This window comes from Colletes latitarsis, chromosome 10 (assembly GCF_051014445.1).
Source record: "Colletes latitarsis isolate SP2378_abdomen chromosome 10, iyColLati1, whole genome shotgun sequence".
Lineage (NCBI taxonomy): Eukaryota > Metazoa > Arthropoda > Insecta > Hymenoptera > Colletidae > Colletes > Colletes latitarsis.
This window is the reverse complement of record NC_135143.1, coordinates 9,720,509-9,747,110: the sequence shown is the minus strand read 5'-3', so window position 1 is coordinate 9,747,110 and position 26,602 is coordinate 9,720,509. Positions and strand designations below refer to the sequence as shown.

At 41.0% G+C, this 26,602-nt stretch overlaps 3 protein-coding genes across 4 annotated transcripts; all 3 read right to left on the bottom strand.

The window, feature by feature from the left end:
- Positions 1-13: 13 nt before the first annotated feature.
- Positions 14-2,322, bottom strand: Phax (phosphorylated adaptor for RNA export). Its single transcript, XM_076774560.1, has 4 exons — positions 2,090-2,322; positions 1,222-1,837; positions 870-1,145; positions 14-794 (listed from the first exon to the last, which is right to left on the bottom strand). Exons 1-4 carry the CDS (start codon positions 2,138-2,140, stop codon positions 529-531), a joined length of 1,209 nt encoding a protein of 402 aa, XP_076630675.1. The 5' UTR covers positions 2,141-2,322; the 3' UTR covers positions 14-528.
- Positions 2,323-6,051: 3,729 nt separating this feature from the next.
- Positions 6,052-8,046, bottom strand: LOC143346362 (pyridoxine/pyridoxamine 5'-phosphate oxidase). 2 transcript variants are annotated; one of them, XM_076774404.1, is made up of 6 exons: positions 7,910-8,046; positions 7,305-7,450; positions 7,133-7,232; positions 6,980-7,054; positions 6,711-6,913; positions 6,052-6,642 (listed from the first exon to the last, which is right to left on the bottom strand). In XM_076774404.1, exons 1-6 carry the CDS (start codon positions 7,910-7,912, stop codon positions 6,513-6,515), a joined length of 657 nt encoding a protein of 218 aa, XP_076630519.1. In that variant the 5' UTR covers positions 7,913-8,046; the 3' UTR covers positions 6,052-6,512. The 2 variants fall into 2 exon arrangements, with proteins under 2 accessions (XP_076630519.1, XP_076630518.1); XM_076774403.1 differs by having other exon boundaries at positions 7,305-7,525; positions 7,910-8,036.
- Positions 8,047-8,346: 300 nt separating this feature from the next.
- LOC143346204 (atrial natriuretic peptide-converting enzyme) lies at positions 8,347-26,312 on the bottom strand. Its single transcript, XM_076774099.1, has 13 exons — positions 25,931-26,312; positions 23,442-23,762; positions 15,777-15,960; positions 13,485-13,698; positions 12,380-12,751; positions 11,948-12,180; positions 11,632-11,838; positions 10,969-11,182; positions 10,647-10,792; positions 10,151-10,322; positions 9,680-9,927; positions 9,084-9,202; positions 8,347-8,821 (listed from the first exon to the last, which is right to left on the bottom strand). The coding sequence occupies exons 2-13, from the start codon at positions 23,487-23,489 to the stop codon at positions 8,648-8,650; spliced, it is 2,331 nt and encodes a 776-aa protein (XP_076630214.1). The 5' UTR covers positions 23,490-23,762; positions 25,931-26,312; the 3' UTR covers positions 8,347-8,647.
- Between the last annotated feature and the right edge of the window lie 290 nt (positions 26,313-26,602).

Below are 26,602 nucleotides of genomic sequence, written 5' to 3'. Positions count from 1 at the left end.
AAAATTTCATAAAAACGTCGTCATATAAGTATTTATTTATGTTGTCGCAGTTTTTATGAAATTTCATATTTGTTACGTCTCTTACATTTTTTACATTTATCTTAATAATAAATATAAACATGTTAAATGAAACATAAGAAAAGAGTATGTAAGAGTACGTAAACATTTCTTGTTTTTTAAAATCTAAGAAAATGACGAAGTACGTTACCATAATATATACACTTGATAAATTATATTATCACAATATGGAACGTTGTTGCTGTAGATTTGGATTAATCATTATTTGATTATATCCAACAGTTTTATCTGTATGTATAGTAAGCAAACGTACAAATTATGTAAATTGTATTCACATAATGTATGTATGTATATACATACACACATATATATCATGTTACTAGATTATGTATATAATATCGTAACATCATATATACATCTATATGCATATTCTTGCAAAAATTAGAACTTTTTTTTGTACAAATTATCTGTGCAATACATTTTACAAAGAAATGATGAAATAAAAATATTTTAAAGTACTTCCATACTGTCTATATCTACTCCAATATCAAGAAAGTCTTCTTCATAGTTTTGAACATGCCTTTGTACAAGCGGATGTTCCGAATGATCTGGATCATCTGTTACAGGACTAGGTGGTGGATTAGTCACCGTACGATCAGAATCCATAGGCATTCTATCCATGCCTTCTCCACGTCTTAATCTCGCTTCTTCAGCTATTTCTCTTGTAGAAAGTTCTGCCTTTGTTAATAGAGCAGGAAGATCTTTTTCTGAACCATCTATATAAAAAATATTTGTGTTGTATGTTCATTTTGAAATAATATTTGTTACCATTAAAACAAAACAATACTTACTTTCTAGACATTTTATTAGTTCTTGTGCCTTCTGCCTTCTTGCAGTAGCATCAGATTTCTTTTGATCTGCATTTTCTTTTTTATCATAGTAAAAAATTTCTCTTATTTTTTCTTGAGGAATATGTTTGTCATTTTTTACTAACCATAAATAAACACCACCTGCAGTTCTTCTTCGTGATCCATTCATTATCAACATACCACCTCTTTCTTCAATCTTCTTTGTTTCTTGAAAGAAATCAATAGCCTTTTCTTTGCCAATTATATCTACAATTCGCCCTATAAAATACAGAAGTTATTTAAATAATTGTGCACATGCATATATGTATATGTTTAGATTACATATATTTCTTACTTATAAGAATATCCTTTTTCTCATTAAGTTTTGATGTTATATCAGTAGCTACATCTGCATCAGTCGATTCAATTGTTGTACTTAGATCTGTTATTTTTCGTACTGTTCCTTTTTGATTATCTACATCCATTGAATTACGTCTTTTTCCTAATCTTAATTTAATATTACTTCTGTCAGAATTTGTTCTTTTATTTGTTAATCTGCATTCACCATCTTTTTCATCTTCAGAACTATTATTATTACGATTTTCCATATTCCATTCACCATTTACAGAATAATTGTGTGGAATGTTATAATTCTCAACATTACGTTCTTGATATCGTTTTTTGGTAACACCACACAATACTAAATCTTCTGTTAAAGAATCCTCTTGTATCTGCGTACACCATATTTTGTATTTATCGCTTCTGTCTCCCCAGTTTTTGGCCGATTGTCTTGATGGTTTTAGTTTCAGTTTAGGTCTTTTATTCCTAATACGGCCAGAATCTGAGTCAGAATCACTTTCAGAGTCCACAGAATCGTCAGATTCATCACTGTAGCCCATTTTTACATGTTCCTCTTTATTTGAAACTGCATGAGGTCTTTCCAAAACATTATATGTTTCAATGTCGCTTGTCTAAGTAAAAATATATTTAAATAATTAATGCATATTTGTTATGAAATAAACAGATTTCATATTTACTTTTTATAAAATAATTTTAATGATCCTAACATAATATTCACAGAATATGGAACGGTTTTACAATTATATTAATATGATTAAAATTAAAAGAATTTCAATTCAAATGCAAACTAATGTTCTAATATAATCTTTTAAGCTCAAATAGGTTAGACTCCTGTCAAATAATAAGATTATCAAATATCTGACCTCATCATCGATAACTTCGCCTTCTTCGAGTTCTAACGGTTCTGCTTCCATATTTTTCTTTTTCAAAAATGACAATTTCTTCAACGAGTAATTACTGAATGGAATTACAATCACCAAATAACTCTGAACGAGTCCTTTCGACTACTCCTATTTTAATGTTAGTTCATCCCACAGCTCCATTTTTGTCGCTACTATTGTTGGTGTGTTCTGTCTTCCAGGTTAAGTTCTTTCTATGGATTAGTCTAATTCCCTTTTGCTAGATATAGAGGGCCTGTTAGAGAGACGCAAACATCGTTCTCGATTCTGATTGGTATAAGGTAAAAAGCTTGACACGTTAGTTTCCCAGAGATGCCAGATTCAGCACCCGGTGCCCTACTCACACATACCAGATCACGCGTACGTGAGCTCGTAGAGTTTCGGAAAGTCGACAAAGGCAAACTGACACATGCCCTCTTTCTCGATTATTCCGAAGCTGCCCGAAGTAATTTCGGACCGCCTCGTGGGAGTCGAGAGAGAAAGACTAACATTTGCCTTCTGGCTCTTGAACTGAAATCCGAACTTCACGTCAACGGCATACGATTCAGAATCTCGACTGCCCAGGTATTTTTACTTGCCTTTCCTAGAGTTCATTACTGAACTCTGCTAATTACTCCTGGTTTCTATTTGCCTCTGATGATCTCTGATGACCAGTGCTGACAAAAGTACAGAACTCCCGACAACTTTTGACACCATACAGCGACTGTTACTGACTGCTCCTGATTACTGCTTGCCTCTGCTGGACTCTGCTGACCATCGCTTATATTTCTGACAACCTATAACGATTACTACTGACTTCTGCTAACCTCTGTTGGTCTTTGCTGATCTCTGTCAGCGTGTGCTTGTCTCTGCTGAACTTTCCTGGCCTCTGCCGAACGCTACTGACCACTGCAGGTATTTCTGATAATGTATAACGATTAATACTTACTATTGCATGCCCCTACAAGTCTCTGCTTGCCTTTGCAGGTTTCTGCTTGCCTGTGCATGCCTTTGCTGGCCTCTGCTGAACACTGCTGACCACCCCCGATGCTTCTGACATCGTATAACAATTACTACATGCTACTGTTCGCCCCTGCTGATCTCTGCTTGTCACTGCTGGCCTCTGCTCGTCTCTGCCGACCGCTGCTGACCACTGCTGTTACTTCTGACTGGCTACTGTTAGCCTCTCCCAACCTCTGCTGGCCTCTGCTGACCAACGCTTATATTTCTGACAACGTATAACGATTACTACTGACTTCTGCCTGCTTCCGCTGGACTCTGCTGACCGCTACTGACCACTCCTGATACTTTTGACAACGTATAACGATTACAACTTGCTACTGCCTGCCCCTGCTGGACTCTACTTGCCACTGTTAGCCTCTGCTGACCACAGCTGACCACCTCTGATGTTTCCGACAACGTATAACGATTACTACTGGTTACTGCCACCCTCTGCTGACCTCTGCCAACATCTCCCGACGTCAGCTGACGTAATATATATCCGATGTAATATAATATAATATGTTCATATGTATTAAAGTATTGTATAATGTAAATCTATGGCAATAAATGATATAATTTCAAAGAATTCTATGTGTTCTCGTCACTTTTACCTTTCTTTTCCTCTCCCCATTATTCCCTTAGTTATAAGAAACCGTTTCTCTACTTAAAACTGGAATTCCAAAGTGCCCGAAGCGTTTTCTGAAATGCCGGTGACCTTGATCCACTTTCGAAACTGGGTCAAGGCCAAATCCTGATTCCCAAAGCGTCCGGAATTTTTCTGAGATTCGATGGCCTTGACCTACTTTCGAAACTGGGTCAAGGCCAAATCCTGATTCCCAAAGCGTCCGGAATTTTTCTGAGATTCGATGGCCTTGACCTACTTTCGAAATTGGGTCAAGGCCAAATCCGGATTCTCAAAGTGCCCGGAATTTTTCTAAGATTCGATGGCCTTGACCTACTTTCGAAATTGGGTCAAGGCCAAATCCGGATTCTCAAAGTGCCCGGAATTTTTCTAAGATTCGATGGCCTTGACCTACTTTCGAAATTGGGTCAAGGCCAAATCCGGATTCTCAAAGTGCCCGGAATTTTTCTAAGATTCGATGGCCTTGACCTACTTTCGAAATTGGGTCAAGGCCAAATCCGGATTCTCAAAGTGCCCGGAGTTTTTCTAAGATTCGATGGCCTTGACCTACTTTCGAAATTGGGTCAAGGCCATCTGGATTTCCAAAGAGCCCGGAATTTTTCTAAGATTCGAATGGCCTTGATCCACTTTCGAAACTGGACCAAGGTCAAGGCCAAATTCGGATTTCCAAAGTTCCCGGAACATTTCTAAAATGCTGGTGAACTTGCGAAGAAGGTGGTACGCATCTTATAGGTAGGAGAATGATTTGGAGAGGAAAAGGACGGTAAAAAATGATGAGAACACATAGAATACTTTGAAATTATATCATTTATTGTCATAGATTTACATTATACAAAACTTTAATACATATAAACATATTATATTCTATTACATCATGTCACAAGTTGTTAGCAACGGTCAGCAGTGGTCAGCGATGGTCAGCTGACGTCGGGAGATGTTGGCAGAGGTCAGCTTAGGTCGGAAGATGCTGGCAGAGGTCAGCAGAGGCTGGCAGTAGCCAGTAGTAATCGTTGTACGTTGCCAGAAATATAAGCGGTGGTCAGCAGTGGTCAGCAGCAGTCAGCAGAGGCCAACGGAGGCCAGCAGAGGCATGCAGAGGCAAGTAGAGTCCAGCAGGGGCAGGCAGTAGCAAGTTGTAATCGTTATACGCTGTCAGAAGTAACAGGAGTGGTCAGCAGCGGTCAACAGAGGCCAGCGGAGGCTGGCAGATGTCAGTAGTAATCGTTATACGTTGTCAGAAATTTCAGGAGTGGTCAGTAGCGGTCAGCAGAGGCTGAGAGAGACTAACAGTAGCCAGTCGTAATCGTTATACGTTGTCAGAAATTCCAGGAGTGGTCAGCAGCGGTCAGCAGAGGCCAGTGGAGACCTGTTGACGGGAGGTCGGATATTAGTTGTGCATGAGCGAGAAGGGAAGTGTGAGCCTTTCTCTGTCGACTCCCACGAGACGGTCCGAACGTACTTTGGGCAGCTTCGGTGAATCGAGAAAGAGGGCATATATCATTTTCTCTTTGTCGACCCTCCGAGACCGGATGCACTACTCACGCTATGCTAGATCATATGTACATGAGCTCGTAAAGTTTCGGAAAGTTGACAAAGGCAAATTGACACATACTCTCATTCGTGGGAGTTGAGAAAGTCGCCCAAGTTTGTGTGGAATAGTTCGTATCGTCCACGCTAGATGGACTTCTCGACAAACTTGGGCGTTTTAGCACCAGAGGGCCTGAGGTCGGCAAATAAGCGCCATCTAGCGTTGCAGGTAACGAACTATTCCACGACAAACTTGGGCGTTTTAGCACCAGAGGGTTTGAGGTCGAAAAATAAGCGCCATCTATCGTTGAAAATAACGAACTATTCCATGACAAACTTGGGCGTTTTACCGTAAATGGCTGTGCAAATCATGTACCACCGATGGGTCACATTTTCTTTAATTTATAGACAGGGTGCATTACGGACAAACTAAACGGACATTTAAGTGGGCAAGAATGCAGTCACTTATGTAGACGCTACTGTAGTTATTACAATAATAATAAGCTTTAGATACTGTTTATTAATTAGACTGAAGTACATATAGTTTGAAGTTAATGTGTATTATGCGTGATGTGTTGTGAAACCATGTATTTACTCAAAGAAACGTAGAGACTAGGAATATGTGTTGCAGTGTCAATCTGTTGATTTTTAATAAATTTATTTAACGCTCTACGGAAATGTTGTCTAATACTTCTTTGTAGGTATTCGTGAAATAACAGAAATAAGAAAAATTTTTTGACAAACTTGGATTTAATTTATTTATAAAAGCTTCGCACTTAACGGCAAAATGTATAGGAGAAATAATTTCTATTATTGTCGTCTGGAGACTAGTTTTTTTTTATTAAATACTTGCTTGGTAGAACTAAACGTGGCGATTAATGAAACTTAGATTCTTCCTATCTCCTAAGTTTAGTAATCTAAAGTGCCAATATAATGGATCGATGGATCGTGGATCCATCTATCTTCCACCTATCTTGGTCATCGGTGTTACTTGCGGTAAAGGACTTCGCATTTAAAATAATTTCTTTAAATATCGGATAAAATTGTTAACAATAGCAACCCTGTACATGATATAAAGAAAGGAAGACTTTTCTATGATTATAAAAATAGTACATTGTACACAAATTCGGCGCTCAGAATATATATCCAATTGTTTTTAAATTTTCTAGCTACTGAGCAAATAAAATTCGTGGAAGAAATATGACAATCGATAATCTCCATAATCGATAGTATACATTATGCAGCTATTCGATGATATTCCCACAAATCGTTCGATTCTCCCTTCCGGTAAATTATTCGATCGGCTATAAGGTGATCCCTTGCGAAATAAAACTCCATCATCGTCGGGAGTAATTTATAGCCAATGCTGAAACATTATTTAAATCCAGTAAATTCGAAATCGTTCTCGCGCTTTTACGATTAAAATAGACATACAAATGATCCGGTATTGGTAAATTATTTTCGTTTCTACGGACTGAATCTACTATTTCGTCGTGCCGTTGCTTCAGTTCCTCCCAATTTACTTCTTGTCCTTGATTGCATAAGTGAGATCGAATTTTGCAATACAATGGTTCCCTGTCGTACAGATGCTGAAATTCTTCCTTCTTCAATTTTTTCATGGTCCCTTCCACTCTGACCTACAAGCACACGTATGAATCTAATAACACAGTAGATTATTACGAACTGTCAACTTTAGTACGCACCTGTTTCGAGATATTCTGTTCTTCTTCGTTCACGTAAAGCCACAGATAACACATGGCGACTTGAGGAACATTTTCCTATAAACATGAAACATCGTCAGTGAAATAAGAGCAGTAGCAAAAGTCGACTTCCAATAAAAAAAAAAAATAGTTTACTATATTGTCGACTTTTTTGCTGCGACGATCCGTTACGATCACGAAGCCATCATTATCGAACTCTCGAAGAACAACGCTCCTCGCTGACACCTTACAGTCTCTGAAAGAAAGGTCCTTTCGTTAAAGAGTCAGCAGGCCGTGCATTCAAAGCGTCGATCGATCGTGCACCGACTTTGAAACAGTCGCCAAGCAACAGGCGTCCGGCATTTTCGGGTTGTATCTCCGTGCTTCGTCGTGCCAGATTCTGAACAGATCGATCGGATGGTCCAGGATTTCGTCGATTCTTGCCACGTCCGAGAGATCCGATCCTTTTGATTCCTTCGCAGACGACGATTCCCGAATGGAAACCGGTTTAGAAACACATCGAGTAGAATGTACCGTCCGTAGTAGAAACTGATCGAATATTTAAGAATTGTATAATTAATAAAAAAAAAAGTAAAAAAAAAGAAAGAAATAGAAATTTCACGTATAAGCTAGTATCATTGGCTTTGTTAAATATGGCATATTTTAAATTTGGAATCCCTTATCAGGAAGGTGATTATTGTGGTTGATTTTGTGCAAATAATAAAGATGTTATTTCGAAGTACGTTTTTGAGAAAGATAAAAGTCTTAAGTTACAATAGGACGCGTACAGTTTGTGCTGATATGACACGCGACACCCTTCAAATCCCCAAGATTGAATGGCATTGTATAATTACGTAATGTTATTTGTATCTAGGACGAAATTGGCCGTTGGAAACGAAACTTCGAATCAGTATAATACGTAATAATCCTTACCATGTCTCTGATTCCAATAAGCCGGCTCCGATATCCAATGTGTGTTTACACTACGGCATACGTTCTGTCAATGCATTCGCCGAACCAACGGCCGGTACGCGAGTGTTGGACATTTATTAAGTAACTCTACACGAAACCTCCCCACCATCGTTGACGGAGTTTGCGCAGTACGTCCTTCGCAATACCACTAAAGATACTTGCAATACGCCAGCAGTGAATCTGAACTTGTAAAATGTCTATACTTACTTATATAACGTTGGTGAACGGGAACACGATATAAAGAAAACTACAGTTGTCACGTAGAACAGAAACGCACTACTAACGAGAATGATCCATCGTGCGAACAGAAAGTTCAATGTCCAGATTTCATGCCCTGTTTCTCAATATACTCGATAGACTATCGTTATCCCTGCGACGTACGGAAATAAATCGGTAAAATTCTCGAACCCTTAGGCTTTAATGAAACACTTCTTTGTACAACGTTCTTATATATTCGTATAATATACATATATATTACACGAATAATGATACAACAATGAATGCCTGACAAACTTTAATTACATTCGATCCGCGCGAATCAAAATAAAAACTATATGCCACGGCAATGCAACGCGCTAAACGCGGTAATTTACAATGTTTGTGTACTTTACAGTCGTATGGGCGAGCAATCTACACCACAAATTATGAACAGAAAGTTCACGTGGAAAATTTCTGCGACGATAATTTCGCGTGAAGCAATCACTCGATCGTTGACTTTATCCAAGCGATGTTCGACGAAACTTTGTCGTATAATCGTGGCCTTTCAACGCCGACTTTCGAGCAAGCTATTCGCCAGCTACCGACACCTGTCAGAGACCATCTGCGACCGTCGGATTGAAGACATAACATAGGACTACCGGCGACCTCTTCTTCCTGTGGACAGAAGACAATGATTACAATAAGTCTTTTTATGTGTGAAAATCACTTTTGTTCGCGAGATCTTGCGCGTTTCACGCTTTACTGACAATGCGCTCTAAGAGGGATCCCCCAGGTTGGGGGGGGGGGGGGGATAGAAATGTTCAACTTACGAATCACGTCTGGGGTTCATTTTAAGAGCCATTTGTAACCTTTGAGTCTATTTACATTACATAGAGAAGGGTTGAAATATGAATATATTTTTTTTCAATACACTTACGCTACAATCGTCGGTGGAGTAGGCAGGTTCCGTGCAAATGCTATTCACTGACGCAATACTAATGTTTTCGCATTTCTCCATCGCGCTGCGTCTAAGCTGCACCCTCTGGAGCAAATCGCCTTAAACAAAATTTCTTCATGAGAGAAGACCATTAAACGAAATCTCAACTTATAAAAAATAAATTCCAATACCAATTTTATTTTCTAGAAAAACGATTCAGAATCGAACATCCCTAAGGAACATCCCATCGTCGACGATTACATAACAGACGTAACAATCTGCATTGTCGTATCGAGTAATAGTATTTTCCACGGACCCCCGCGCTAAGCGTCTATTTATAACAACCTCAAGGATATTCGTCTCGATTTAAGATCGAGAAAGTTGCCTTCGTCGAGATTGTGTAAGCAGTCGCGCTCTAACATCCCTTTGAGGTAGACGCAATGTGCAGATATTTTGCGCGCGCGGAAACGACACGCATAATTACGTTCTTATGTAACTAAACCTTGAGGTTCCGACACGCGTTAAAAGTTCGAATGGAAGGATCGCGTGTAACGCGCGTATCGATTGACCGAGGAAAGCGAGAAATTAATCCTTACGATTTCTCGCCCAGCCTAGAGTGTTGCAGTGAGACGCGTTCGCCGGTGGATCTTGACTTGATGGTAGGCAAACCGGCCTAACGAAATCGGAGAACGTGGTCAAAGGTCGATCCAGCTTCAATAATACCGTAGTGCTCCCTTCTACCGGCGATTTGGTCATGCCGACGATTCTGCGTTCTTGTTGCCAAGGCGAGGTGCTCGAGAGTCGAACGGTACCCATTCTCGCGGACCATTCTGCTTTCGATTGACTGAAACCACAGAACGATTGCTCAATGAATTGTTAGAGCTGACGACAATTGTTAGAGATTGATTTTTTAATAGCGGATTACGATTTCAGATTCATTTTAAAATTAGTTATCGCTTTAGTTGTTTAATTAACGCGCTGTGGTTTATCGATAAATCTACCATTTGTATTCGTTATTCAGAAATAAAATTCACCGAATAGTAAATGCGAGTATCAGAGAAATTTACCCCTGAAAACAGGACGCTGTGGTGATTAACCAATTCTCTGCAATGAGAGTTGCGTCGCATACATGTACGTCTTCCTTGAATAGAGCCACGTGCCAGGGCCAATCGCCTGGCTCCGCCATTTTACTGAGACCCCGCGTGCCAGTTTTTCCGCGTAACGACTGCATGCCGCACTCTAAACAGAAATTACGATTAATAATATTCACATAATTATAGAGTATTCAAAATAAGAATAAAAAATAATAGAGTATCAAAATAAGAATATCCAAAATTTAAGAATCGATTTCGGTAAATTTTGATTATGAATTCTTGGAGTATTGTACGGATGGTGAAGCGTTAAAGTAGCTAGTTTTATTTTGTTTAATTTTAGGGGCTCTTGTTGGCGCTCTTGCAATATGGCGTCCACGTGTCCACGGTCCTGGTTGTGCACAGTAGAGAGTCTTAGTCTTGACAATAAAATTTTCCAGTAAATATCAGTCATTGCGACAGTTTCACGTACCAAGTTCAGAGCAACGGATGTACATAACTTCTTTGCTTGGACAGGACGCCCTGACGAAAGTGATTTCCGTGGCTGACGGATCCTCCATGTGTACGTACTGTACGTCCTCTTCGTCGTCGATTCTTATTTCCACAGATTTCACGCCTCTGCGCAGAACGAACTAGGGTAACGTTGGCTCAAAATGATTTGCATGTTCTAGGTACATTGACACTTTACAGTTTTAGGACGATTTACTATGTTTTATATAAATTCAAAGAAAACTGATCGTTGATATTATAAACGTGTGAGAATAGTCGGTCTAATAAAGTGTAGAAATACTTACATATACGTCAGCAAATTGCACAGGGAACTGGCGGCGGTTTGAAGAACGTTTTCCACTTCTGTTTCTGGCAGTGTTGCGTTTAGGTTTGCGGTGCATAGTTTACCGATGCTACCTTTCTCGTTGAACACCACGAAACCCTCGCTGTTGTACTTCGCTGCATGCGGAGTGTCCGATGGTTGAGATTTGATGGCTCGAATGCTTGGCGCTAAGGACACTGAAGAATATAAAAGATTAAAAAAGAGAAAATCGCTACAATGCTATTTACACACCGAATAATTCAAATAGCCATAAACTGCTCGCGAATTTTTACGCTTTATTAGACGATGAAGTAGGATCAAACGAAACTATATACATAACTATTCGAGACCAGATTGACCAGAGACATTCCTCAAATGCAAACAAATACACTAGACTTTATATAAATAATAATTTAAATGACAGCTTGTTTGTAAACATCTATTAGAATTCACAGCAATCAGTATAATTTTATTATGACTTGCTGCCATTGTGTCGGATATTACTTCCCAATCTAAAGCGTTTATATTCTGATAACAATGCTACTAATCATTAGCTTACGCGATATAAAGATCTGATCAATATTGAAATAATGTTCTTCAAAAATTCCGATCGTTAAGCATTTCCTCGGATCTCCGGTATACTTACGGCAATCCTTTTCGTCGCTGCCATTCGCGCAGTCCATTTTTCCATCGCATCTCTTGGTGCGCGGAATGCACGTTCTGCCTACGCCGCAATGCATATGACCGTCGCGACAATAAGCGCAATTTTTCTCGTCCGAAAGGTCAGGGCAGTCGATCACGCCGTCGCAGATTCTCGGTGACAATGCTTTCGCTTGAAGTGCTTGCACGCATCCTACAACAATATTCGCTTCGTAATTACATGGACTCGCGATCAGAGGTTCGATTTGAACGCCCACGCGCTGCAAACGCTTATCATTTCCGCGTACGTTGCGATCGTTTACCTGGTTTTGCCCTGCAGCCACCTTGGTCCGCGTACTCTGGAAAATTCGAGCAGTCCAACAGCCTCTTGATTCTTTCGGGAAGTCGACTGCCGCATCCGCTCCAGAATTCTCGACAGAAGCTTCGGCACGGTAACTGCAGTAGGTCTTCCGGTTGGCTTGGTACGCAAGCCGGTTGCAGAACTTGGCATACAAAATCGTACGCCAATCGGTAACATTCCGCGTCGACCAGTTCCCTGTCGGATAACGCGCGTGAAACGCGAGTGAGTATTCGAATTACAAGATCTCGGGTTACACGGATTCGTAATTACGCGATTATACCCAGAAGAATGTGAACGATAAATGGAATCGAGTTTTTAAACGCAAACTGCAAACGAATTTTATTTACGTAAAGATCGGGTTCCAGAAACGTCAACAAATCGTGATAATATACACCTGAAAGCGATCACGTCTTCCTCCACGTCGGCCAAGGAACGATGTCCCAATATGTTTGGATAAGACGTGACGTTGTAAGGAAGATGTTTGCAATAGGAGAGATCCACTTCGCTGCATCTTCTAGGAGGCGGTGCCGCGGTCGTCGGCGGGGGTGTCGAAACGGTCGTTTGCAAACTGACCTGAGCGGTCAGCGCTTTTATACTTTCTTGAACCTCGAGACTCTGCGAGTCGATCGTCAGGTTCGTCAAGTACCTAGAGGTTTCGGGATTTATTTCTCGCGACAAAATGTCTACAATGTCGGCGGTGGTAATGGTCTGGTATCTTGGATCGAATCGGACGTCAAAGTGCACGACCAAATCGTCAGCCTCCGATCTGCACAATTAATCAACGACGTACGATTAAGGATGAGTGGTTGAGGGTTGATATTTAATAATATATAAAATGTTTTTTAGTTTACATTTTTATAAAATGAGTAATTCAACGATAAAATCCTCATTAACACTAGATTTACGGGCATTGATAGCACGTATATTTATTGATACCTTTCATGTTGACGATTACCTTAAAATACGATTTTTCTTTTAATTAGAATATGTATTCATGCCAATGCATCAATCAAATTCAACATAAGTTGTGAAAAAATAATATTTACGTGTTCTACAATTTTAAATATGGAACCTGACATCCGTCAAATTGACGGCTTCCGTAAATCTAGTGTTAATGAATAGTAAATTGGATTCTTCGATTGCTTACATTTCGTGTACGTTCAATTTATAATATAAAACGTCTAATATTTATAGGGATTAAAATTCAGATACTAGATTTGTTTAGTCTATGTGGAGGGGGGCTCGAGATGTTAGAGTCTTCTCTTATATCCGTCATTGGATACCTTAATACGAGTTATATCAGTGTATCGCGTATCACGGTTAAAGGAACACGTGTCGTGAAATCACGAGAAAGCCGTTTCAATGTCGTTGGTAGACCCAAAGGGATTTCTCTCGAGTCGTGATCATTTCAGAAGAGATATCTCAACTTTCAACGATATCTCCCGCGAAGAGCCATACTTTGTCCTTATCCTGTTGTCGTTAATTTTCCAACCACTTACCCATCGAGCGCTAATACCTCCGCGGCAATAAAGGAGATTTTCAGCCAGCTGCGACGAAAGATAAGATTCAGCCGATCTCTATACTCCCGCGATCGTATTCGAAAGGCTTCGGTAGAGGGATCTGCTAGTTCCGAAGCGAACGAGTCTCCTTCGGTAACGCGGAAAGTCGCCAAGAAGATCTGGTCGCCTGGAGGATCCGATGTTAGGAACGTGTCTGAAAGCATAACAAACATATGTTATCAACCTGTAGTATTTATGCATTCGTGACATATGCTATTACGGAAAATATACGCAAAATGTATAAAGAATATATTTCGTTATGTTCTTGGATACAGTTTCACAAATCAATTGAGTTAAGGAACAGGTCGCGTTAAAAATCGTGTAACATTAATTCATTTATTAACGGGATAAACCCTCTAGTACAACAAAATAAAATTGCATAGAGAAAATGTGATCGTTTATAAAATTTTGAAAAATAATTATAGAGACACGTTTGAAGATAAAGTGAAATTACAGAGAAAAAGAGTGTTTAACACCGTCAAAAATAACACTGGGTGGTTTCACATTCGCCTTATAAGGTACCGACGATGCGAAGCCAAAAAACATACTCGTGAAATATTCTCGTAATTACTTTTTCGACGCGGACAATATTCGATGTACCAATAAACGTAAACAGTGGCGAGAAAATCCGGGCCATTCGAGCGCTTACAGCCAAGTCAGCTCGGGACTCACCTTTCACCGTGCCTTTGGTTAATCATTTTTCTACCGCAGAGATCGTACTTTTTCGATCCGCGATACAACTTCTTACAGACGGCAAGCGATCTTTTTGCGGCTTGTAGATTAACCACTACTAGAAACCGACGCGACCCGACGGACCGTTTCTATTCGAAAGTAGTATTCGAGTTCATGAACCGTTCTCTCGTTTGTAACGTAGAACGTGATGCAAAAGAAACGAACGAACCAACAAGAAAAAAAGAGAAAATAATATTAAGAACATCGAATCTCGACCCTGTCAAACGATATCTATGCGCGATTTTGCGATTTCTACGAACACGGAATACTTTTGAAAGGAGAATTCGGTTAGTACGATGACGAATCTAAACGATCCAAGGACACGGATCCCCTCTTTAAGGTCGAACGTTGGTGGGGTCAGAGGCACGATGGCTCGACAACTCGGTCAGACCGTTAGCTCTGCTACTTTCAAGGCCTCTCTTCGCTGGACCAACGCGATCGTGCAACATCTTCAACCTTTGCCTCTCTCTGTTCTTTAAAGTACGAATTATAGAATTCCCAGTCGTCAGTCGACTTTGTTGGCATTTCTCACGGTAACTAGTTCATCCACGAATTGCTAGTCTATCGAATCACGTTTGAATCGTCTGCGAGCAAAATGTTAGATCGCGGTGCCTGAGCGTGTTTTCCTCAAAGAGTCGGTAACTCGGTCGAACCGTTATGTTTGCGTATCGGAAGACCTGAATGAGTCCCTGGCCACGTCATCGCCCTCTTCGTTCCTCCGCGCGTACGAACGAATAAAGGTGTAGGGATATTTGGTTTTTACTTTGGCGTGATAATACACGAAATTACTAATATTTCATGTACAGACAGTCGGGCATTAATTTTCTAAAATTCTGGGTCAACATCCTTTCCTAAATCTTCAGTTGCATAGATTACAAAAATTCATTTGAGGGTATCTTCTATTCATTTGCATTTATATTTCAATTAAACAAAAAAAAAAAAATAGAGACTTTGAAAGAAGAATTCATTGCTTTGAACCGCCAAAATTTGTTCTCTTTTTCTTTGGCCTACTTTGAAAAAATTTGCTCACAGATCGGAGCATTCCTGCCGTATCGTGCACGCTGTTCTTCGTTTATCGTAAGATCGAGCCCGATCTCAAGGTGAAGTGCACACGTTCACGGTGAAAAAGCACGCTCGCGAAAACAAAGGAAGACGTCGATCACACTTCACACATCGCGAAACATTCAGACACCGTGAACCGTCCGTCTCGCGAAACGATCGCGATGCATTTCTCATGCAATTTCATGCCCGACGTGATCGTCGGTTGTCCGTGGCGTAATTTCATTTATGACCAAACCCTGGAAAATCGCGCATAAATTCACTGGAGAAAGCGCGGGAAATTAAACTAGTACCGGAGGGCATTTGAAAATTCCTTGGTCTAGTGATCGTAGCGTTCGGCAAACAGAGCGATTATTAATTACGAACGAACTCGGAACGCCGGAAACGTTCTACTTGGAGCTCGTGGCAAATATTCCGTAAACGCGGGCGCGTTACACTTACAGCCGAGGTATATGGAGACTCCGGAGAACAGAAGGAAGAGTAGAAACGCAGCCAGCACGCAGCACCCGCAACGATATTGTCCGCCGAGTTTCCTCGTGAAACGAATGTCGCTGTCCGAGGAAAGAATCGAGCTCGGTGTCCCGGCACGACTGAATCTTCTTGTGCTTACCGTGCTCACAGAGATCTGAAAAAGAAAAAATAAAAATACCCGATCAAGAAAGTCGAAAAGAATCGATAGATTTGCACAGCGACGCGGGAAAGTTGCTGGAGAAACTGTGACGAAACGTAATGCACGGTTACATCCATCAGTGTTCGTACATTATAACGTTGATTCGCTTCGCTAAATGAGAAAAGCTTGTTTCTTATGAATTATTGCTTTTGAAGCTGGTGGTCCATTCTTTCGTATATTGAGATATTTGAGGGTTTGTGTTCGAATAAATTAAAAATAAAACTTGTCACGTTAAAAACACCGATTTGGAATACCAAGTATTGTTGTTGACGTTATTATTGTATAATGTTTATATTGTACTCCTTTATCAATTTTATAATTGAGCATTACTAGCCCATTAACATTAAAAAACACAAAGAAACAACTTTATAAATAGAAGTAAAGTTGGCAAAAATAAATGAGGGAAAAATAGTTAATAGTAGCTGAGATATCGTTTCAAACGCCTGTCTCTACAAACGTAAAGGAAGTAAAACGAAAACCCTATGTTAGGAAACATTAAAACTAGTTTTGCACTCAAGCATTTATTCCCTATCCTGAACAGTGCTGGGATAGTGCAACCAGTCAACTTGCAAACGCCTCTAAATGGAAGTTCAACGTTACGAAAGAAACATCGATCAAAGTACTCGATATATTTGTAAATGCCTCTTCTGTTGCCCCAACAAACGTTGAGAACCCTGTGTTCCCTCTCCTTCTCTCCTAGATTCGTCTAGGCACGAATGAACCAACATTACCGAGATTTCTCAGCGAGGCACGACTTGTATTAACAATCACCGCATTTCCGTCTTACGGGCCAAATGAAACGACCAAGATTATACGAAGCGACCATACTGTTGCGACGATTTCTTCGTTGCGGGAATTCTCGTCCCGATAATTACGCAGGTTCGTTAATTACAAACATCAATCGTCGCTCGATATCGCCTTTAGAAATTAGTTCCACAGTGTCGCTTTTGTTACTATAATTTTTGGAGTACGTTTATGCACACTCGCAAAAAGATAGCACGGATTTAAATTAACATATTATTCTTAGTTAAACATTACAAGTTCACTTTTTTTTACACATATGTTTTCAGATTACCTTTATTGACATATATGAATAAAATGAAACGAAGCTTCATCATCCTATTTTCACTTAAAGAAACAAAATTATTAGCGAAATGTAAGGAGATAAATAATATTTATTAGCGATGTTGATATATTAAAATATTTATTTTCTTCAATTTATAGACCTAACCCAGATTTCTAATTAAATTTCATTGATGAAATAAATTAGAGTTATAGCAAAATAACCGGCGGCTGAACTCAGATTTCTAATTACTAAAAAATATAAGATGTGCCATCTTTTGTCCCCGGAGCGTTTCAATGGAAATTAAAAACGAATCGTATGGATTTAGGAACGCATCGCAAGCGTTTCACAATTAAAATTGCATGGTAATCGGTGCAACGCGCGAAGTAACGCGCGAAATAACGCGTTACGTAACACGGGTACCACGCACACGATCGGTCCCCAATCGAGTTGCGTGCCGATTTCGAGCGTGCATTCATCTTGCATCGCACGATACACGGCACACGATACGTTTCTATGTAAGTAAGTTGGCACTTACATCGTGTATCGTGTACGTACGGACGCGGTTCGAGCAGTTGCATTCAGCGTCGAGTACAATAAGCTTATCTTCTGTGACGCGTGCACCTAAGTGTGCAAGCGTCCGTGTAATCATCCCGGCGTCGATGCACATGCACTTGCACGCTCGTCGCAAAACACCGACACGCCTCGTCTGTGTTCGCGCGAATGCACGATGCGGCACTGAGAGGCCTACGCCCTCGTTCAAATGTTACGCTCGGCACACGCTCCAACGGAGAACGATCGGATCGGCGTACCTTTTCTCACCGATACCGCGAATCGTTAAAAACTTCCTCTTTATATCCATTTAAACGTACAATCTTGTCCCACGATATCTCTAAATATAAATTTATCTGTAAAGAGTTAAGATAATCGCGAATGATCGGTCCGTTCCAATTAAAATTAAATATATTTGTTGATTTGTCTCTTCCAAAAGAGAAAGTTTTCTTTCCTTGACAAAAACCATCGACGCGTGTGTTGCGTTTCGCGTTTCGAGATACAAGTGAAGAGGGTGCAGCTGTGTCCCATCCTTAGCTTGTTTGGACAAAGTATAGGACCGATTGGGTCATTGACCTTTTCATTTCTTTCAAACTGTGCAGACGTGCCTTCCAAGTGTTCCAAATAATATTAATGCTTAGTTAAAAGTAATATCGATCAAATTGTTTTTTTATTCCACCACCTATTTCCAATAATATTTTAATAGGATTCGTCAATTTTGGCGAGATCACGAAAATAAGTACTAAGACAAATTTTAAGTTACGTAGATTACAATTGTCTAAAATCGAAGTTTTGATCCGACAGTCAACGCGTTAAACAATTTGTAAAGAAGAGTAAGGAGGGTCGTGGTTTTCTCTTTCAACGTGGGATTACAGTTTTGGTCGTTTTTATCCAAAGCATAGGTCGGATTTGGATCTAGTCGCGCGTCTGGTTACGTGAGAAATTAAAAAGCCGGTGAATGAAAAAGATCGTCGAGCGCTCGTGGAAATAACGATACGGTTTAATGCGCCAATGCGGAACACGCGCAATCGATCGATTACGTAAACGTTACCTTTTGTTTTGCACTCTACCTTTCCTCGTTTGTAACACCTATTCGAAGTTACCCCGTGATATCGCGTCGAAGGAAATTACAGGTCACAGGCTGAAATGCCCGAGTAAAAGTGAATTCGCGAAATACGTATGTACATAACTCTACGAGGATCGATTTCGTTTTCTCACGGCGCTAGGCAACATCCTACGCTCATACCTATGATGCTCGTCTTAGTGGCGCACGGCGCGACACTTGACGAGACATTGTCTCGCTTCGACTCCGTTTTCCGTTATTTCCGTACTACGTTGTACGTAAGAGTTGGGTGTGTCGTCAAAAATTGGGTCAATAGTTGATTATTCAGTGTTCGTATCGCCTCTATGCGATTACCTATCTATGTAACTATACAAGTAAAATTCATAATAGACGATCTATAATGGGAATCGTGAAAAGAATCCCAGCGGGGCGTTAATGATTCCCGGAGAATCGAACCCACCGATCGAAACTAAAACCAAATCGCTATTTTGTTCGCGTGTTATGTAAGCGATCGCGATCGAGACACCAGGGGTGTCTTTGGCAAACAATAGCGCGAGTATATTACGAAAGTCGAATGAAAGTTTGAGCACGAAGCCTTTGTGTTCTTCCAACCTAATTCGATAACAGTCTCTGGCTCGAGTTTTCGTAGGAAATGCTTGTTTAATGCACCGAGGTTGCACAATGTATACCCGTACTCCTTTCGATCGAACGCGATAAATCACGGGAGACACATGCCTGTGAAATTATACCGTTGCAACGAAAATCTTTCGCCGGGACAGTAAAAATAAGTAAATCTTTCTTCGACCGTGCAACGGCGCCTAAAAGGTCACAAGACTCCATCTTTCCTCGCAAAAAGGAACGGCAACACTTTCCGATGAGAGACGACTGCTCGATGATCCGCGACGAGAGAATGGGAATCGGTGACACGTTGCAATTCGCACGGTACGTTCCAAGTTAGAAACTTAACGAACAGGGTCGAGCAGTGCTTGCACACACCGCGATGCAACTATAAGACACTCCGTGGAAATTGTGAAAAATTCTGTGTAACTTGAAAATTTCTTCTTCTCTCGTTCGCGGTATTATTGTTTAATACTTCGAAATTGTTGGGGGATACTGGTTAAAGAAGTATATTCAGGAGGAAGGCAATTTAAAAATATGTATCGAGGATACGTGGAGGAGTATAAAACAAAAAACAATTAAGAAATTATACAAATCTTTCCCTAACAGAATGTTAGAGGTTGTAGAAAATATAGGTAACGACACACGCTAATTGAGAAACTATGAAATTTGTTGATTTTTTGTGAAAAACATTACTCTTTGTCTTATAGTTTTGTCGCGATGTGTAGATATCCATAGATATACATACAGGGTGTTCGGCCACCCCTGGGAAAAATTTTAATGGGAGATTCTAGGGGCCAAAATAAGACGAAAATCAAGAATACCAATTTGTTGATGAAGGCTTCGTTAAACAGTTATTAACGTTTAAAGTTCCGATCGTACTGAATTTTTTTCTCGAAAATGCGCAAGATTTCGGGGGTATGTCTATTCACCAAAAATGATTGTAATTGACCCCCGCAACCGAAAATAATTTTTCCAAAACAAATTTGAAATTTTTTTTTCCGTCGAAAAATTTCACACATTCTCGAATTTTTTTCTAGAAAGTGGGTAGGATTTTGGGGGTATGTCTATTCACCAAAAATGATTGTAATTGACCCCCGCAACCGAAAATAATTTTTCCAAAACAAATTTGAAATTTTTTTTTCCGTCGAAAAATTTCACACATTCTCGAATTTTTTTCTAGAAAGTGGGTAGGATTTTGGGGGTATGTCTATTCACCAAAAATTATTGTAATTGGACCCCGCAACCGAAAATAATTTTTTCAGAATTAATTAAAAATTTTTTTTTTCGTCGAAAAATTTAGGCACCCTGTTGATTTTTCTTAAATATTCGTTTTTCATTTTTAGTAATTTTGTTTGACGCCCTACAGAAAAGTTGTCTAATACTTTTTTGTAGGTACCCATGAGCTCTACTTCAGAAAAAAGTTTCATTGAAATATATTCACAATTCTAGGAGTTATGGCTGTTTGAAAATTGGACCATTTTTATGGGGTTTTTCTCATTTTGCTGAGTCAAGGACCAACTTTTCGAATATTTTTGCGATTTGTACATATTCTCCGCCAAAATACGCGTAGTTTGCTTTTTTAAACATTAAAATCGTCCAATCCGGTCAGAAGTTATGACGTTTTAAAGATTCGCATGAAAATTCGGGCAGACATTTCTGGCCAGAAATTATATTTTCGGTAAGGAATTTTTTTCTCGAAACTGAGTAGGATTTCGGGGGTATGTCTGTTGACTAAAAATGCTTGCAATTGATCCCTGCAACTAAAAATAATTTTTCCAAGACGATTCGAAAGTCTTTTTTCACCCAAAACTTTCAGCACTTACTCGAATTTATTTCTCGAAAGTGAGTAGGATTTCGGGGGTATGTGTATTCACCAAAAATGATTGTAATTGACCCCTGCAACCGAAAATAATTTTTCCAGAACGATTTTAAATTTTTCAATTTAATTGTTAATAACTTTTTAACGAAGCCTCCATCAACAAATTGGTATTCTTGATTTTCGTCTTATTTTGGCCTCTAGAATCCTCTATTAAAATTTGTCCCAGGGGTGGCCGAACACCCTGTATACGGAAGAAATTATTCAACCCTCGTCATCCCCTTATAATTCACCATTATGGAGTCCAATCAAAAAAGAAGATAGTAATAGATTCTAGATGCATTACCAGTAGCAGCATTATTTTTAATAAAATAATCAAAATACGTCCGATCTTTGTATCCTCGTTTTTCTTTAAACGTAGTTAAATTAAATGTCAGTAAACGACGAAACAAACGGAGATCGGTCGTCGAGATTAAAACGTGTTCAGACTAGTTGTAGCCTCGAAAGCATTTCCGTTAATGGACACGGTCAATGACTTCAAGGCCGAGAAAAATCAAGACTTGGCACGTTAGAAAAGTGCTTTCCATTGGTGGTGCTTTCGTGAAAGTTCGTTGCCGATTCCCCTCGTTACGGAGAGAGTTCAGTTCGATGTGTTCTGGTTCCAGTGGAATAGAATCGAACGGACAATCACGGAACCGCGAAGGAATAGTTCTCGAACGATGTTTGGTCTCGACGATCGTCCACGCGTTATCGCCAATAATTCTTTTCGATCGCTTTTGATAAGAACGAACGCGTCGAACGTCCGTCTCGCGCGACGAAACGGTGTCAACGACCCGCGGAAAGAATCTACCCAGTTCCATTTGCTCGCCCGGTTCCTCGTGTCTTTCTTCACCGTTATTACCGTTACTCCAAATGTCTATTGGACTACCACCTTTCCAAAAGAGCTGGCATCTAGGAACTCGTTCTGTTCGCTTTAAATTACAATCGATTATCGGTGTACCGACACACGGTTGGCCGAGCGCACGTGTCTGCCCCCCGACTATAGGGGCCCAAAGTCGTAAAACGTAGCCGTTATCGGCGTACCGCTTATCCGTAAGCGCGATGATCGTTTTCTCCGATCAGCGAACGAATTCCCGCGCGTTCGCCTCTCGTTCGCCTCCCGTTCGCTCCCCTTTTATCTCGCGACGGTGCAACTCTGGAAACTGTTTCGCCGCGGCGAAAATTATAGACTGGCGTCGAACCCTGCACGCGACAGCCGAGAAAAACGAATCCAAGGCTCGGTTAAGAGAGCACAGACTCCGTGTGCGCGTCTCGACGTCGACACGAACGGTCGCGAACGGCACGTGATAAATGTCATTTGCGTATTCGAGCGGAATGCCAATCGCGTGATTGGCTGGCTAGTGGCGAGGTAACGGTATCGAGAGGAGAGCAGATGGGGGCCAACCCAACCCAACGCATCGTTCGTTATTCCAGTCAACCTAGTTCCCCGTTGAGTGCGTAGGCATTCGGCACCGTACGCCGTACGGGGTTAATGGAGAATAAGGTCAATGCGTTTATCGACGCTCGAAACGCGGACAAAATTAAGCAAAATGACATTGTTTAACAGACATTTTACAAAGTAATGTTGTTTACATATCGTTAGTTGATACTCGAGATACGAGGAATTTGCTAAATCGAGGAACACGTACGCTTTCGTCGCGTGCTTCTCTTCGCCTTTCGATGATCTTTATCGAACAAGTCGACCGGAATGCGAAGTGTCTAAGAGGTCGAGTTGCCCCTCCTTGAATCGTGAAAACCGTTTCTGAGCGCTTGTGTTCCGAGCACAAATGTCTCGAGCGGTTTTGGCAGCTTTGGAAACTTGTAACTCCGTTATTGTGTGAACGAACTGGACGTAAAGATCAATGTAAAATTGTTTTAATTTACTTCTAGAGTTCGATTGCTGGGGACAGTTACCTCATTGTTACATCGCTAATCAATGGCGACTCCTTAGTTGATCAGCCGAACGGCGAAAGTAATTCAAGCATCGACTTACGATTTCTTTTGAACGTCTATTTCCAAACGATACTCTCTTCGAATACGTCTACGGTATTCCCAAAGTTTCTATCGAAGAACAGAATCGCCTACGAACGACCCGCCGCGTTACACTTTCGTCGGACACAATGCATTTCTGTCGACATCTATCATGCATCCCTTCGATTTTACGTTTTGTTTCGCGTCTAATTTCACACGGGGGCCAACCAGTTAATTAACCGCGCGAAACTCGTGCGGGAATCTAACGAGGAAAGCGCATACAGGGGGAAAGTGCACCACATTCGTCTCACCTTCGAGTCCCACGAGCTCTTCCGCTTGTGTTCCATTGTGACGGTCATCCTCGAGCCGTTGAAACGATTTCTTTCTGCTCCATCAACGATCCTTCGGTAGATTTGCCGCGTGCAGTCGCACGAACACCATCGCGGGGCTGAACTTTCTTTCGTTCGTTTAGTCTTTGAATAGGCGCGTTCAATCCGCACGAGTTGCACCCAATATCACCGATAATTTCCCTCTCCCCGTTAGACGAAACAGTTTGTCCAACGAGATTAGTTCCATGTACTTCTGCTTCGTTCCCGCGAGTCCAAACCTAGTATCGATCGATCTCTTCGCACCTGTGCAAAGAAAAGAAAACAAACAATGCATTTTTTTTGTAAATAAAAACACACCCTTTACGCTGTCGTCTTTCGTAAATCCTCGGTTCGAATCAAATTGTTCGTTGTTTGAAAAATTCAGTCCCTGTTTCAAAGAGATATCATGGTCGAACAGGGACGTTTGCTAGCGACAGGTGCTCGATAGAAGGAAGGGGACAGAAACGGGCGAGGCGCTCGGCTAGATAAGCAGTGTTTGATCACCGTGGCTGTGGAAGAACAATTTCTCTGACCAACTCTTGAGTTGAGAGATTGTCCCGAACCGAGAAAGACTGCCAGGGGAACGGAGACCTGCTTGCTAGCTCGCTCCCTCTCTCCCTGAATGCACTTTCACGTCATTACCGGTTCTCCGCAATGCTACGCGCTGCTACGCGTCGCTTTTATGTGCTTCGCACGAGGGCACGGTTATCGAGCAAGGACGAAATTACGAACGACGAGATTCACTCGTTTTTCGTTTCGTTGCTAGAAAATAACAGCGGCGCGATCCTCTATTCATTCATCGATGCGGTTAATTCGTTTCGAAGCTTTCCTGTGCCAAAATGTGCAAACACGATCGAAGGGACGTTCTTTATTGAGGAGGACTCTCGAGGGCTACGAATGCTTCGACAAAATCTGCATTCTTGATCATTTATTTTTAAGCGATGAAATTATGTTTTTCCATAAAAAATTTCCATAAAAATTTTACATAAAAGTGTATGTCGAAAAGGTTTATGTTAGTAATATTGTAGGAAGTTGCGAGTTTCGAGAATTCTGAAGAATCTTAAGAATATCGGTACATATTCCTGAATGTATCAAGCCATCCGAAGTTTTCTTTTATCTCATTCCGAACATCGTTAATTTTGGATTTTTTATTTTTAATAGTAAACGATAGAAAGTAGAACAAAAATAGCAAAAAATAAAATTTGCCCAGGCATAGTTGTCGTTGATGAAAACAAATATCAGTTGCTCATAATAGTTACTTGCATTTAAGAACACTTTGGTCAAAAAACTAATTGTTATCGTACCTATAACTTTTTTTATTTTTGTCAGAACAGTTATATACTGTATATCGCGCAATGTAAACGTTAAGTTCCCCGTGTATTTCAACGAAACCAGCGTGACGGAAGAAACCGTACACGAGGGTTGTCCTAGTTTATTGTCCTGTTATACAGAAACGTGTTATAAGAATACAGCGGTACCGAAGGGCTGTCGCAATTTTTGTGCCGTGTTATAAGAAGATCTGTACGATACGACTTACGAGGAAAGCTTCCAGGACGAATTAACCGTGTAAATCGAGGACTCGCTGTGCACACCATCTGTACCGAAGAGGCACGATCTCGGCGAGATCGGCTACACGTTTTAGAAAGCGTCGCGCGTTATTGGCATGTTCGACGGGAAATCGGTAAAGCATAAAAAATGAAACCATACTCGATCTTTGCTCCGGTGATCTTGAGCCGAATAAAACGCAAAATCGTTGTTCGTATGCTTTCTCGTCGACACCGGTTTTCACGGTATCTTTTATGCACTTCCTGCCGCACGAGCGTCGCACGAAATACTATTCGGGCCTCGGATACGAAGCGAACGATGCGCTATGCGGAATCCCCGAAGGCACCTTCGAACGTGAAAGAAAGCGAAAAACAAAAACAACGTTCGACGAGCAAAGAATATTTTTAGCTTTAACCAGTTTTCAAGGAATTTGGCTGCACCCGAAACCGCTCTATCGAGGCAAGCTGTCAAGGGTAACTAGTTTAAATCTGGATTTCGTCGAATAACATTGCTTACCGGCCTTCTCTATCCGCGAGTCGACTGTCAATGAACCGTGTCCCGAGCGTAACACATTTTTTCCCCTCCCACGCGTGGACTTATCGAATTTCAAGGGTACTGGCGTCTTCGAACGGTGTCGATTTTGATCACCGGCGACCAGCTTCGTTACGAAACTCGCGATTCTTTTACCCGTATCGCGTAGGATGCACGAATCCGTCGTTCACGCGGATTGGAATTTGAAAAATACGCGCAAAGCAAACGATGAGTCGCGGCGCGTGAACGGTTAAAGGTTTTGAGAGACTGGAAGTTTTGACCGACAAAGAATGCGCAGAGCGCTGTTCCACGAAGACGAATCGTGTACTGCGGTAACGTTCTACTTGCGAACTTACCTCTCTGTTCTCGTTGCCGAATTCTTTTCGCCGAATAACTCTTCTCGCGATACTTGTTTCACTGCACGATTCGTTTGTTTGTTTTTTTTCGCTTGTCACAAATCAATGTTCATCGTTAACGATACCGGACTACCGACGATATCGAAAGCACGACGTTCACTAAATTTTGCGGAACATCACCCAGTCTCGTTCCCACTCGAAACAATATTCCTACGTTGGATGACAGCTGTTGGTCCGCACCGGAAGCGTTTCCCTCGTCGAACCAAGGGAACGGTAAAGCGGCCTTTCACAGTCTACGAAACAACCGAGCGCACTCCTCGAGACCCCGATCCTCTTTCGTCGTGTCACAAGAAAGAAGTAAACCGTTAACGAGATGGCTGAACCTTCCTGGAGCGAGGTGCACGCACGAATGTGCGCCGCTCGACAGTCGACCGTCGATTAATGACCTGGCGAACGTACGCGCGCCCTTCTCCGTCACAAGATCGCTTCCAGGTATATACCCGTTTACCAGCTCTCGCCAACTAATTGTTTACATTTACATATATTACAACTGTTGCAAACACACCTCTTCCCTTCGCCCGTTCCCTACTGAAATACACTCGATAGGGTTAACTAAGTTCCGATACTTTCTCAGTCCGCTTTAAATGCGTCGAATGCTAGACCAAACCCCTC

Coding starts and splice junctions, on each gene's coding strand:
- Phax (XM_076774560.1), bottom strand. CDS start 2,140: ATGGAAGCAGAACCGTTAGAACTCGAAGAAGGCGAAGTTATCGATGAT. Junction 1,146..1,221: donor GAAAAAGGATATTCTTATAA/GTAAGAAATATA, acceptor TGTATTTTATAG/GGCGAATTGTAGATATAATT. Junction 795..869: donor ACTAATAAAATGTCTAGAAA/GTAAGTATTGTT, acceptor TTTTTTATATAG/ATGGTTCAGAAAAAGATCTT.
- LOC143346362 (XM_076774403.1), bottom strand. Junction 7,233..7,304: donor TGCTTGGCGACTGTTTCAAA/GTCGGTGCACGA, acceptor CCTTTCTTTCAG/AGACTGTAAGGTGTCAGCGA. Junction 7,055..7,132: donor GCAAAAAAGTCGACAATATA/GTAAACTATTTT, acceptor TCATGTTTATAG/GAAAATGTTCCTCAAGTCGC.
- LOC143346204 (XM_076774099.1), bottom strand. CDS start 23,489: ATGACCGTCACAATGGAACACAAGCGGAAGAGCTCGTGGGACTCGAAG. Junction 12,752..13,484: donor GAGGTATTAGCGCTCGATGG/GTAAGTGGTTGG, acceptor TTAATTGTGCAG/ATCGGAGGCTGACGATTTGG. Junction 12,181..12,379: donor GAAGACGTGATCGCTTTCAG/GTGTATATTATC, acceptor GTTATCCGACAG/GGAACTGGTCGACGCGGAAT.